This window comes from Grampus griseus (genome assembly GCF_964374135.1).
Source record: "Grampus griseus genome assembly, chromosome: 19".
NCBI classification, from domain to species: domain Eukaryota; kingdom Metazoa; phylum Chordata; class Mammalia; order Artiodactyla; family Delphinidae; genus Grampus; species Grampus griseus.
The window spans coordinates 25,068,716-25,083,520 of record NC_139013.1 but is presented as its reverse complement, the minus strand read 5'-3'; the positions used below and the strand labels follow the sequence as shown (position 1 = coordinate 25,083,520).

Sequence of the window (14,805 nt, the reverse complement as noted above, 5' to 3'; positions counted from 1 at the left end):
CCCAGGCATCAACGAAGACCCAACGTAGCCAAAAATAAATACATACATACATAAATTTATTTTTAAAAAGATATATGCACCATTTGTTCATTGTAGCATTATTCACAGTAGCCAAGACATGGAAACAACCTAAACGCCCATCAGTGGATGTATGGGTAAAGAAAACGTACTGTATATACACAATGGGATAGTATTCAGCCATAAAAAAGAAGGAAATCCTGCCATTTGTGACAATGTGGGTAGACCTTGAGGACATTATGCTAAGTGAAATACATCAGAGAAAAACAAATACTGTATGATCTCACTCATATGTGGAATCTAAAAAAACAAACAAAAAAACGCCCCAAAACCAAACAACTGAATGCATAGAGAGAATAGATTGTTAGTCGCCCGAGGTGAGCGGTGGGGGGCAAGCAAAATGGGTGAAGGTTGTCAAAAGGTAGACTTCCAATTATAAGTGACTGGGCACGTCATGTCCAGCACGGGGACTACAGTTAACAATACCGTATTGCACATTTGAAAGTTGCTGAGAGAGTCGATGCTAAAGGTTCTTATCACAAGGAAAAAAAATGTATGTGAGGTGATGGATGTTAACTAAAGTTAAGTCCTGTGCTGGGTATTGGGCCTTTTAACAGGTCAACTGAGATCTACAGTGGGTAAATTTTCAAATCTCCAACAACTCTTCTGATCAGGCAAATAGACAGACAACAGACCCGGTCCAGGGGCCCCACTCCGACAATGATGTGCACTGAAGCTCCCTCCCTTTGCTCCACCTGTCACCGTACTACCTCAAGGACATTGACAGTAATGCTGGAGATTCTTGGTATAAAGTCTTGTTTTTAATAGCACACATATATTCAAAGCAAGATCCATTAGCAAGCAAACACGCAGTAATAGGATTATCTGATATTTTAAAAAAGATCTTCCAAGACACAAAGCTTTCAATTAAAAAGTTATTTATTAAAAAACATATTCTTCCAATTCTGATTCCATTTAAATTCCAATTAAATAAGGAGTGATGTTCCAAAGCAGTATCCGATCAGATCCTTTTGTACAGAGGACGACGATGACCTCATGAGCTCATTAGCTAGTAGTATAGTCTGCTAAATAGTGGTGTATGACTCCAACTCACTCCCCTCTTCACAAAAGGTAAGCATAATTGATATACTTCATACCAAAAAAAATTTATAAAGCTTGTCTTCATATTTCAGTTAAAGATTTAGCTAATATAAAATGATAATGGCTTAAAAGAGCAGCCGAGCAATGCCTCGGATTTTCCTTTTTTGCAAAATTCAAGGAAAACATGATTGTTTGGAAGTGTCTTCACTGCTCGTGAAGAAGCACCTGAGATTTCCTTGTGTTTCCACTCTTCGTGTTTCCAGTGATTAAAATATGCTGGAAACATTTCTGAGAGCACTAGAAATGCCACACAGATCCCAGAGCTTTTAAGAGTTTCTGATAGGTTCTGGAGTTTTTATGAACTTCAAATTAGTGTACAGGCATTAAAAAATGACTTTCAGGAACACACACACTGAAAGGAAACCCTCTAGTATTCTTCAGCTTTGAACGCTCTGAGACGAGGACTGGTCTCTTTCAAGTAGTCAGTTTTTTCTCAACAGTTTCTTGATAAGCGACAAACCTTCTCAAGTTCATCTTCACGTTGTCAAGAACACACAGCTGATCTGGACTGTATTTAGCTCTCCCTTCTTTCCGTATCTGCCAAAAATATATCATATGTGATTTGGTATATATCACTAATTCCTTTAAATAAGAAAGCATTTAATTTGTGGTGTATTTATTATTAGAACAAACAGCAGTCAGATTTTGGTGAAACATTTTCACTTCCAAGGTGATGGAACACAGTACATTAGCCACAATAAAGATAAATTAAGATTGTGCACCTTTTAAATGATAGTTACAAGAACAACTGAATTGTAGACTTTAAAAGAATGAGTTGTATGGTATGTGAACTATACCTCACCTCTAATCCAGAGCCATGGTTCTCAAATTTTAGCATCTGGAAGGCTTGTTAAAAACCAGACTGGTGGGCCTATCCACACAGTTTCTGATTTTCAGTAGGTCTGGAGCTGGGCCTGAGAATTTGCATTTGTAACAAGTTACCAGGTGATGCTGGCGCTGCGGATACAGGACACTTTTTTTTTTTTTTTTTTTTTTTTTTTACAGGACACTTTTGAGGACAGCTGCTCTAAAGAAGTTTTTTGGTAAAATGCATTGTATTGTGTTTAGATGCAATTTGGGGCTAAATATATACCAAATAGCCTTTAATGCAACTGTGGCTTCATTCACAAAGGAGCTTCATATAAAAAACTACATGCTGCCATTCTGGCTAACAGAGAAATTGCATCAGGGCTTTATAGCTTTGAGAAAAGAAAAACAATTAAATATCACCATCACTGCAATGCATATTAAGTAGGAAAATCAATCAGAACAATGGACATTCCAGAGGTTAGGGGTTACTTTCCTAGTTCACAGTTTACATCACTGCTCTCGAAGCATTCGCTTCTACACAGTCTGATGACTCAACTGCATCTGCTTTCCTTGCAGCTGCAGGGAAAGGGGACATTTTCTCCTTACCATGCAGACTGCTTTTTCAGAAGTTTAAAGGGCCTGTGATCTTTAAGAACAATGTGGACACCCTCTACGTACTGGTACGGAAATGTCTCTAGGAGACAGTGTTAAGTAAAAGCACATAAAGTACAGGAATGTGAATATATTATACCATCTTGTGGATAATGAAGGGGGAAAATACTAAGGTGCATTTGTCTTTGCTTAGAGAAACACCATTCAATTTGGTTACCCATGAGACAGGGAACAGGTGGGAATAAAACTTCTCACTGCTTAAAAAATAAACACTAGGCCGTGGGGATCGGGGTGGGTAAAATGGGTGAAGGTGGTCAAAAGGTACACACTTCAGTTCCTGCTGACCCCTGAACAATGCAGTGGTTAGGGCGTCAACTCCCCACCCCCCAGTCAAAAACCTGGGAATAAGTTTACTGTTGGCCACGGATTCAACCAACTGCGGATGATGTGGTACTGTAGTATTTACCACGGAAGAAAATCTGTGTATTTAAGTGGATCTGCCCCGTGTTATTCAAGGATCAACTGTATAAGAGAAATAAGTCCTGGGGATGTAATGTATAGCAAGGTGATGACAGTTAACAACACTGTACTATATATCTGAAAGTGACTAAGAGAGTAGGTCTTATAAGTTTTCATTACAAGAAAAAAATTTGTAACTATGTGTGGTGATGAATGTTAACTAAACTTATTGCGGTAATCATTTTGCAATAGATACATAGATCAAATTATTATGTTGTATACCTAAAACTGACACTATATGTCAATTACATCTCAAAACAAAACAAAACCCAGACAAAGAAACAAACAAAACTACAGGCTTAAACAAAGCATAATTAAGAGTAAATTGATCAATTTTCCCCCCTCAAGACTAAAGTCACCTACTGGTGAAGCTTAACTCAGTAAGTGTCAGCCACTATCACTACATTTTTAAATGTGGGATGCCAAAACATGAAAATGTTAAAAACAAACCAATTATTAATGTTCCTAAACTAATACTGATGTAACTGTGACACAGAATGTGCATGGCATGTGCTGCTATTTTTTTCTTCTGCAAAAGAAAACTATTTTTTATGCCTTAAAAAAATTCACAAAGTTTAAATTTCTAAACATACAATCACATTCACCTAAAATCTTATCACAGAGCTCTGGCCACAGGAACTGAATTCTGCCTTAGAAGCTTGTTAGAGAAAAGAAACACGTATTGGAAAGCAACAAAAGTAAGCTACTTTTCCATTAAAGCCTCTATTCTCTTGACAAAGCTTTAAAAGCAAAAATTTAATTTAAAATGTAAAAGCAAAAAATACAAATATTTTTATTTCTCAAAATGAAATAGAGATTTAGATAAGAGGAGAATTGATAAACTTACATTCGTGGACATGTGATCAAACGCTGTTTTTAAAATTTCTGATTGCCTTCCCCCAACCACTAAAACAGTTTTTGAACATTATTTTTTTGACTCAAAGTTAGCTTTGATGCTTCTGATGAATCAATCAATCAATCAATCAATAAAAGGGCAAATGAAGGTAGCTACGTTCTCCATTAGAGGCCAACTTGGAGTTTGTTTGCCTTTTTTTTCAGAGCACCAAAGGGAAATATTCGTAACAATGAAATCAGCCTATAATGCATTACATGATATAAAATAAATTTAACATGTCTATGAAAGTGCTTTGCAGGCCAGACTGTAGTGCTTACACATAAGCACTGTTAACATTTCTAAACCGCTGCAGAAAGAGGAACGTGTCGACACCATTTTGGCTCACGTCACAGTGATTCAACAGAAAGGGAGACTGAGCCCTGACTCAGCCAACAAGCGTTTACACAGAACTGGGGATGGAGTGCTATATGAATCACTGAGATTGCACGGAGGGAACCACACACACCCGCCTCCCATAGAACGCTGAGACTTCAGCATTTCTAAATAAAACGCTACATACCTTCATTTTGAAGACTGGCTGGAATTCTTTCAGAGCAGATAACAATTTAATTTGAACTGAGGCCCTTTCAGCTTCTTTACCATCTGCAAAAACATCAAAGAGGGCATCCAAAGCCTCTCCTGCTACTACAAGGGAGGGATCTTTGGTGGCAACCTCAAGCAGAAAGCACCCGATGGTCTGGAGACAACAAAACACAGTTATCATCCAACATCCTGAGTCAGCTTTCAAAATAAGTACTAACTCTAAAGGTGACAACAATTCACGCATAAAATTTTACATAAAAATGCTAGGGAGGGACTTTCCTGGCAGTCCAGTGGTTAAGACTCTGTACTTCCACTGCAGGGGGCGTGGGTGTGATCCCTGGTTGAGGAACTAAGATCCCACAGCCATGCGGTGTGGCCCATAAATAAATAAATAAATGCTAGGGAAAAATTTAAACTTTAAAAAGATCAAAGGCAACACATATTTATAAAAATACCAAGTATAACATAAGCAAGATAAATTTAAAATCTTAGAGTTTATATTCCTAAATAAAATGAATTAAGATCCATAAATGATATATGAAAGACAGATATTGGAAGTTATTAAAATTTCCCTTCTATCTCCATCAAAAAGCCTTTTCCCATGGTGTCAAAATGCATATAAATATTATCTGTAACAAAAAACCCTCCTTTTTAAAAAAATTTTTTTTTAATTAATTAATTAATGTATTTATTTATGGCTGCGTTGGGTCTTCATTGCTATGCGCGGGCTTCCTCTAGTTGTGGCGAGCGGGGGCTACTCTTCGTTGCAGTGCGCGGGTTTCTCATTGCAGTGGCTTCTCTTGTTGCAGAGCACGGGGTCTAGGTGCGTGAGCTTCAGTAGTTGTGGCACACGGGCTCAGTAGTTGCAGCTCACGGGCTCTAGAGCGCAGGCTCAGCAGTTGTGGCGAACGGGCCTAGTTGCTCCACAGCACATGGGATCTTCCCGGCCTAGGGCTCGAATCCACGTCCCCTGCATTGGCAGGCGGATTCTTAACCACTGCGCCAGCAGGGAAGCCCCTGCTTTTTAAATTACATGAAAAACACTCTAAGACAATTAAAAAACTAAAGAGCACATAATCTCATTTTGCATCACTGTGATGATTTTTAACATCTACCCATTTTTTTCACAATTAGCTAGCTAATGAACAGACCATTCCCAACCTGCAAAGAATTGTTTAAGAGTAAAGTTATTTTATTTTGGCTGTTCTGCTTCACACTTTATGTCTTAAGGGCGATGTGCACATCTGTATTACGGGTGGGAGAGTGGAAATGCTGAGTCCAGGGCTTCCCTGGTGGCACAGTGGTTGAGACTCCACCTGCCAATGCAGAGGACACAGGTTTGAGCCCTGGTCTGGGAAGATCCCACATGCCGCGGAGCAACTAAGCCCGTGCGCCACAGCTACTGAGCTACTGAGCCTGCGCTCTAGAGTCCACAAGCCACAACTACTGAAGCCCACGCGCCTAGAGCCCCGTGCTCCACAACAAGAGAAGCCACCGCAATGAGAAGCCTGCACACCGCAACAAAGAGTAGCCCCCGCTCACCGCGACCAGAGAAAAGCCCGCGCACAGCAACGAAGACCCAACACAGCCAAAAATAAAATAAATAAAATAAAATAAAATAAATTTAAGAAATGCTGAGTCCAAACTCCAGCTCTACCATAAATAACGGGGTGACTCCGGGACAGTCCCGTTACCCACGCTGGGCCTCAATTTTCTCATCTGAATATAAGTGGTCTAGATAACCTCTAGGATAGTATTTAAATTTAGTATCTTATCATACAACATGAAATATACAGCATCACCTACGAAGTAGTTTTACTGAAAAGATTAATCTGAATCGAACCTAGCTTTTAGATCTAACTTCCATCTTGCGGGAGATTCAGAGGATAAAGGAACAAACGTAACGTCACAAGGAAGCAATCAGACAAATCCAGAAGCTGAACGTTATGAGCCACAACCAAGCCGGGAGCTGAGGAGAAAACAGGGGTTGGGAGGTGGCGCAAGAAGGAGCGCGGCTCTAGATGGAGAGAGGCTTAGAAGACCCCCAAGCAGGCACAACATGTAGACTTGACTTAGATCCTGGTTCAAACAAACCATCCACAAATAGATATTTTTGGAACAACTGGAAAGTTCTGAATATGGACCAGGTATTAGACATATTAAGAAATAACTGTTAATTGTGTACAGCATAATGGTGGTTATATGAGAGAGTGTCCCTCTTGTTAAGATACGCCTACTGAACCCATAGGGGCAGAATACCAGGATGTCTTTAACACCCTCAGCAGAGCAACTACTTGAAGTATATATGATAGAAAACCAGTAATTCTTAAATACGCTTGATGGCTATACAAAAATTTACTGTACTTTCTACTTTTCTTCATGCTTGAAAATGTGACTTGAAATAAAAATATTTTAGAAATCTTATGTTATGCCTGAGAAAAACTCGCTGTTCCCCTAAAGTGGACCTTGGACCTTACAGTCTAAAGGGGTGGGAAGTGATTATACCTACACATGCTCATCGGTATATGTGTACACGTACAGAGCCACACAGCCATGCCCTCTCACTTGGTGTCTATATATAATCAAAATCCCTGGAATGACACAGAAGAGATGGGTAACAGTGGCTGCCTCTCTAGAGTGGAACTGGGGGACCGGATGTTTAGGAGTGGAGATGTGTCTTTGCACTATAGATTCTTTTCTACTTTCCTAAATGTTTTGCTATATGCATGTATCACCATTTCAAAATAAGCTTCTAAAAAATACCAGTCACATTGTTTAGCTCTTAGCAAGTTAAGAAAATACTTCATATTAATCAGTTTATAATCCATTATCAGCAATCTACACTTCAGCAATGATGATTAGCACAACAAAGGGTAATTTTACTATTACTGTTCTTTTAGTTACTAGGCTGTATCTCTGGCAGTGCAGTTCCTAAGCAACTTGTTGAGATAAAGTGCTGGAAGCAAACATGCTGAGTGAGTTCCTAGTGTGCTGGCACTACCAGAGTTGCTGCTTAAAATTTATGAGAGGTCTTAGGATGAACTGGGTGGCTTTGTGCAAAATGCACTACAGCCTGGTGTGCTGAGGAAACTGTCTGGACTGTTCCTTCACCAGGAGGAGAATACAACATGTACACATTTAATGCAACAGCAAAGGCAGAGGCATCCTGAACAACTCTGAACCCTGGCCTTCCACTGAAGACAAATTTATTTTTGATAAAACATCTCCGGAGTAAAGTTAAATGGCAAAATGGGACAACTCTTCAAGTACCTATCTGATTCATGGAGTTAGATTAAGCCAAAGGGTATGTTTTAATAATATACCTTAGTAAGCAACTTTTCTTTTTCTTGCAATATATATATATATTTTTTTTAGTTTTATTTTTTGGCTGTGCCGCACGGTAGGCGGGATTTTAGTTCCCTGACCAGGGAGCAAACCCATACCCCCTGCATTGGAAGCTTGGAGTCTTAACCACTGGACCGCCAGAGAAGTCCCCAGTAAGCAACTCCTTGATATGATTTCTTCTCATGAAGTCCACAGAAGTTTTTAAAATCCCACACCAATAGTCACTCTTCTCCCATTTCTAATGACTTAATGATTTAGGTTGGAAGCATATTGTTTTTACCTTAAGAGTGTCAAGTGTACCATCTTCTTTGGCTAGGACGCTGCCAGTGATTCCTAAAATACTAACCACATTCACCCTCACCCCAACATTACTACTATGGATGCCTGCTCTGCATAGTGTCAACAGCTGGTCGGGAGTCATGCACTGTTGAAAGAGAAGGAGAGAGTATTTAGCACGTTAAACTCAGCCAATTCCAACAGCATGTGCAACGGGATTGGCAGGAGTCTCTTCTACAAGAGGCACGATGCTACAAGTGACACAAACTCTCGGTGAAGTTATTACATATTCTAATCACTCATTAATAACGTTGGTAACTCTGAACTAGGACGAGGCCTGCTCATGTTACTGTCACCACTTTTTCTATCCCATGGCTGTAAGCCTGTAAAAGAACCTTCAGATCCTATTTGTCTCATTTGAAGACTTTCATTCAGAGGTACACAGACCAAAGAGATTCTCATTTCTTTTCAACGTTGATCATAAAAAATGTAAATAGGACCATGCAGCTTTAATAAAAATGGGCTGAAATCTATACAAGGTAAGAACTGACTTTGAGATTTGTGTGTTATGGTAAATTAATAAAGACTGTAAAACCCATTAAATCATATAGTGCTTCCACCAAGTAGTGATAATTTTCATTTTAAGCTGATCTGAACACACACGTAGACACAGGTATCACAAGAGTGCAAATGTCACTTTCCCTTTCATAGAAACTGAGGGTCAGAAGTTATGTTCTTTCTTTTTTCTTTAGAAGTTACGTTCTTGAAAAAAATTCTCAAATATACAAAGAGAAAATATTTAAAGAGTATGTATTAGAGGCCAACATCATGTGCTATATTTAACAGTAAAACACCAGAGACTTCCCATTAAACTCTGGAACAGGGCCAAGTCTGGGTTAGCACTGCTCTAGAGGTGTGGCCATGCAATGACTAAGGACGGAAGGAAGACGGGCCACCAGAGGAAAGGAGGCCGAAGAACTGCGAAGCCAGGTTCCTGGGAAGAGCATCCACGTGGATTCTGAAATCACCTAGAATCATGACGGGACCAGTGAAAAGTAACAGAAACCAACAGCAGGAATCTTCAAGGAACGAGGGGCGCCCTTGGGGGTGGTGGGTGACTGTAACCAAGAGAGGTGGGGTGGTGTGGTCTAGTGACGTGGTACTCAGAACTGGAGGATTTTAGAAAGGAAGCAGTGAGGACGGTTTAGAACTGTAGTTCTCAAACTTCAGAGTGCATGACAATCACCTAGAGAACTTGTTAAAACACAGACATCTCTGGGCCCCTCCCCAGAGTTTCTGCTTCAGTAGACTGGGGGCAAAGCCCTAGGATTTGCCCTTATACACACAGAGGAAAAAGACCACAGACCCGATAGCAAAATTGACAAAAGATGGGAAAAGTTACAGAAAAAGAAATGCAAAGGCCCTTAAAACACATGAAAAGATGTCCAACCTCCTCACAGTAAGAGAAATGCAAATTAAAATTGAGATATAATTTCTCACCCATCAGACCACTTAAAATCCAACATTTTGACAACATATTCTTCTGGTGAGGCTCTGGCAGAACAGGCACTCTTAAACGCTGCTGGTGGAGATTCGAAACGGCTCAGACTCTAAGGAGGGGACTACAGCAATACCCAGAGCAAAGCTACAAATCCATCTGTTCTCTGAGCCGGCAAGCCCAATTCTAGGAATCGATCCCAAAGACACAATGGCAAAAAACACAACAGAACTTCTGTAAAAAAGGCTATTCACTGCAGTTCTATTTGTAATAGCAAAAGATTGGAAACAACTACAATATCCATCGATGCAGACATGTTGAATATGGAATATGTACACAATGGAGTGATATGAAGCTGTAAAAAAGAAATGAGAAACATGTCTATGGTGATTAATAAGGGAGAAGAGCAAAGTACAGAAGCACTACTTTTAAGGAAAGGAGTGGGGCTTCCCTGGTGGTGCAGTGGTTGAGAGTCCGCCTGCCGATTCAGGGGACGCGGGTTCGTGGCCCGGTCCGGGAGGATCCCGCATGCCGCGGAGCGGCTGGGCCCGTGAGCCACGGCCGCTGAGCCTGTGCGTCCGGAGCCTGTGCTCCGCCACGGGAGAGCCCACAACAGTGAGAGGCCCGCATGCCGCAAAAAAAAAAAAAAAAAAAAAAAGGACTGAAATACAAATACATACATATTTTGCTTATGTTTTCCAAAAAAGAACAATAGAATGATAAATTAAAAAACCAAAAAGGATGATTACCAATGGCACAAAGGAAAGAACAGGGGCAAAGGGACAGAAGCTAGACCTCTCTAAATATATACATATATATATTCTTTTTGGGGATGAAATATACGTAAAACTTACCATTTCAACCATATTTAAAAGTACAGTTCAGTGGTAGTAAGTACAGTACATTCACACTGTTGTGCAACCGGTCGGTGCAACACCACCATCCATCCCCAGAACTTCTTCATTGTTCCATACTGCAACCCTGTACCCATTAAACAATGTCTCCCCACACACCCCACCCTTACCCCAACCCCTGGCAACCACTGTTCTCCTTTCTGTCCCACAAATTTAACTACTCTAGGACCCTCATAAGAGGATTCCTACAATACTTGTCCTTTTGTGTCTTTCATTTAGCATAACGTCTTCCAGGTTCATCCATGCAGTAGCATGTATCAGAATTTCATTCTTCTTTAAAGCTGAATACTATTCCACAGTATGTATATACCATATTTTTCTCTGAATATATCTTGTTTGTTTTAACTCTGAAACTGTGTAAATATTTTATATAATTAAAAAATAAAAATTAAAGCAAACAAAAAATGCTTTAATAAAAGTTGAAACAACTGAAGCTAACTTTATAACAAGCCACAAAGAGAACTTTTCAAGCAACTTTAAAACACAGTAATTTGTATAGTCCTAGAGAGATTTTTTTCCCTAAGGACATGAAGAATCACAAAGAAATCTTAAACTGCATTCAGTAGTGTTATTGTTAGTAATAATACCATTATTTTGAAATTATTAACTATATTCTGTAGGGTAAATAATTAATGAGTTTTTAATGATGGTTTAAAAAACTGGTTATTTTTAGAGACTGCTAGGACACCAACTCATTATTCTAGAAAAAAGGGTGGGGTGGGGGGAGGGAGAATCATGCCCTATCTTTTTTGGTATGAAATTTATTTCAAAGTTACCAACTAATTGATGAAATAGGAAGTTTTTATTTACAGAAGAATCACAGCTAATAAATGCTTTAAAAGGAATGACAAAATTAGGATATCTCCATTTTGCAAACCCTATAGTGGTTTGCAAAATAGTGGATCTATACAACAAAAATCACTGGTTGCTACAAGTGAATCCATTGATTAATCTTAACATCACTATTTTACAACAATATGTGATTTGTGATATAAAAGTAGAATATACATACAGCACTGTGAATTATTTTTGCCTAAACGATCTGATCCTGAATCTAATTAAGGCTCTAGACCTAGCTCCCAATTTATAGGCAATATGGGAGACAGAGGGACCTGTTAAATAATAACATTGTTAAAGCAGCCATATCTGAGAATGGGGGAAATTCTTTAGGACAGATGACAGCATCTTCTTCTTCTTTTTAATATTATGGCGTTTTCTGGGTTTTAAAAAAAATTTAATTACTTTATTTATTTTTTATTTTTGGCTGCATTGGGTCTTTATTTTTGGGTGTTCGCGGGCTCTTCTCTGGTTGCGGCGAGCAGGGGCTACTCTTCGTTGCAGTGCACGGCTTTCTCATTGTGGTGGCTTATCTTGTTGCAGAGCACAGGCTCTGGGCATTCGGGCTCAGTAGCTGTGGCTCATGGGCTCAGTAATTGTGGCTCGCGGGCTCTAGAGTGCAGGCTCAGTAGTTGTGGTGCGCGGGCTTAGTTGCTCCACGGCCTGTGGGATCTTCCTGGACCAGGGCTCGAACCCGTGTCCCCTGCATTGGCAGGCGGATTCTCAAGCACTGCGCCACCAGGGAAACCCGATAGCTTCTTTGATGAATAAATAGTATGGGGAAAGGCGGGCAGGCAGGGGAAATGTTATAAATTCAGAGATTTAAGAATCTGTCATTATACTAAAAACTACTGAATTGTATACTTTAAATGGGTGAACTGTATGGTATGTGAATTAAATCTCACTAACCCCATTAAAATATATGTATTTAAGAGACCAAAATACCAACTAAGAACAATACATGGATCCTACTTAGATGCTGACTTGAACAAACCAATTGGAAAAAAAAAACATTTTAAAAGCAATCAGGGGAAACTGAACTCAGACTGCATATCAAACGATAATTTTAAAACACCTGTTGATTTGGGGGTTTGGGATAATGGTACTGCGGTTAAGATTTTTAAAAGTTCATTTTCTGTCACAGACACATAATGAAGCACACGATAAAACATTCATGGGTGAAATAATATGATTTGCTTTAACTATTCCAAGAAGCTAAAACAAAAATGTAGGGAAAGTGAAAGAAACAAGAATGACAAGATGTTGGCAACTTGTTGACACTTGGTGATAATGCTTTCAGGTAACAATACTATTATCTCTGCTTTTAGAAATGTTTGAAAATTTCCTTCATAAAAAGTAAAAAATAAACGTGATAAGGCACCTATCACAGAGGTGCAGACAGATCACTGTGGAGGACCTGGAGTACGTGCCTATAAATTTCTGTCATAAAATGTTTTAAAAAAGACAAATGATTTCCAGAGAAAATACTTACAACACAAATGCCAAACACATTATATCAACTAAAAAACTGTGTATGTTTTGATGGGGGTGGTGGGGAGAAGGAAAAGATTTTACTTTTATACTTTCAGTACTTTTGTTTCCACTTTACAAGGATCATGCATTACTCTTTCAATAGAAATAAATACTGAAAAATAGTTAAGCAATAAATTTTGCCTCCATAATACAGAATCTTGGCTAGTTCCACAAAAAAATTTTAAAACCTTACCTGAGGAATGTTCTTGGAGGCCACCGTTTGCAAAAGGGCCCTCAAGGCACTACTTATAGCTTCTAAAAAGTCAACATGCTTAGCGAAATCTAAAACACAAAAGTGAAATATAAATTTGTTTTTGTTTTTCTCTAAGAAGAGTTATTTATAGAAAAAGAGTCAAAACAAAGCATGTTAAATGTTAATATATGCTACAATATTAAAAACATTTGATATTTAAGCCCAAACTTCCACTTCACAGCTCCCTGTGAACTGCATATTTGAGTCGGAAAGATGACCACGATTGAAATAATCAGGATAGTCCTGAGAGTCCTTGACTTGTATGTAGATGCTGGATTTTCATTTAACTCACACTGTAGCACGTGATAAGCCTGAGCTAACCTTTGTAGACTGAATTCAGCTTTTCACAGATTGCTATCACGGTGCTGGGCAGACATAGGGTAGAGTCATCTCCCAAGTCAGAGTGCCTCCTCGCCAACCCAAGCCCACTGCCCAGCCAAGAAGTGTTGCTTGTGCAGGGCCAGGCCACTATGCCTCTGGTTTTCAGTGGCTCCTGTGGTTTTTACTGACCCAACTTCCCCTTCCCACTCTTGCTCATTTTTACTCTTTTCTTATTGTCCCTTCTTCCCACACGGAATAAACAGAACAGCAGCAATAAACAATTATGATAACACAGCCATATAGGAGAGTGAGGACCGCCTAGGTGAGCTGGCTCCCTAACCCCTTTGGTGGAAGGGAAAGCAATTGATGTGGTGTGATAGGTTATATTTTCCAAAAATAGCCACAACAGGGCTTCCCTGGTGACGCAGTGGTTAAGAATCCGCCTGCCAATGCAGGCGACACGGGTTCGAGCCCTGGTCTGGGAAGATCCCACATGCCGCGGAGCAACTAAGCCCGTGCGCCACAACTACTGAGCCTGCGCTGTAGAGCCCACAAGCCACAACTACTGAAACCCGCGTGCCCTGAGCCCATGTTCCGCAACAAAAGAAGCCACTGCAATGAGAAGCCCGCGCACCGCAACGAAGAGTAGCCCCACTCGCTGCAACTACAGAAAGCCCGTGTGCAGCAGCGAAGCCCCAACACAGCCAAAAATAAAAAAACAAATAAATAAATAAATGTATTTTTTTTAAAAACCCAATAAATTGATTTAAAATAGAAAAAAATAGCCACAAGAGTATTTCCAGTTCTGCATGATCTTGCAGAACCTTGCCACTTCCCATAAAGACTGTGGAGTCTATTTCCCCTCCCCTTGAACCTGGGTGGGATTTTGTGGCTTCTCCAACCAGGACAACATGTGAAAGTGACAGGCTAAGTGGTAAAAGGCATGACTTCCACCTGACTCACATGCCTTTGCTCTCTCCTCTCTCTCAACTCTCGCCCTTGGAACCCAGCCACCATATTATGGAAGCCCAGGTCACATGAAGGGGTCAGAGGTGAGTGTTCCGGCTGACAACCCCAAACCAACTACCAGACATGTGAGTGAATAGGCCTCAGATGATTCTGGCTCCCAGTCTTCCAGCAGAGGCCCTAGGCTAGGGTTTCTCAGCTTCAGCACTATGGACATTTTGGACCAGATCATTCTTTGTGGTGCACGTGGAGTCGCCTGGGCACTAGGATATTTAACAACATCTCTGGCCTCTACCCTCTAGAT

General features: G+C 40.0%; 1 protein-coding gene across 2 annotated transcripts in view; it reads right to left on the bottom strand.

The window, feature by feature from the left end:
- Window positions 1-980: 980 nt before the first annotated feature.
- Window positions 981-14,805, bottom strand: part of HEATR3 (HEAT repeat containing 3) — a 36,407-nt gene continuing 22,582 nt past the window's right edge. The window contains exons 12-15 of one of the 2 annotated variants that reach the window (XM_082677767.1): window positions 13,155-13,243; window positions 8,184-8,327; window positions 4,536-4,712; window positions 981-1,716 (exon numbers count right to left, since the gene is read on the bottom strand). In XM_082677767.1, coding sequence (XP_082533893.1) covers window positions 1,594-1,716; window positions 4,536-4,712; window positions 8,184-8,327; window positions 13,155-13,243 — 533 coding nt within the window. In that variant the 3' untranslated portion in view covers window positions 981-1,593. The remainder of the gene's footprint in view (window positions 1,717-4,535; window positions 4,713-8,183; window positions 8,328-13,154; window positions 13,244-14,805) is intronic. The other variant, XM_082677768.1, reaches the window with a different exon arrangement.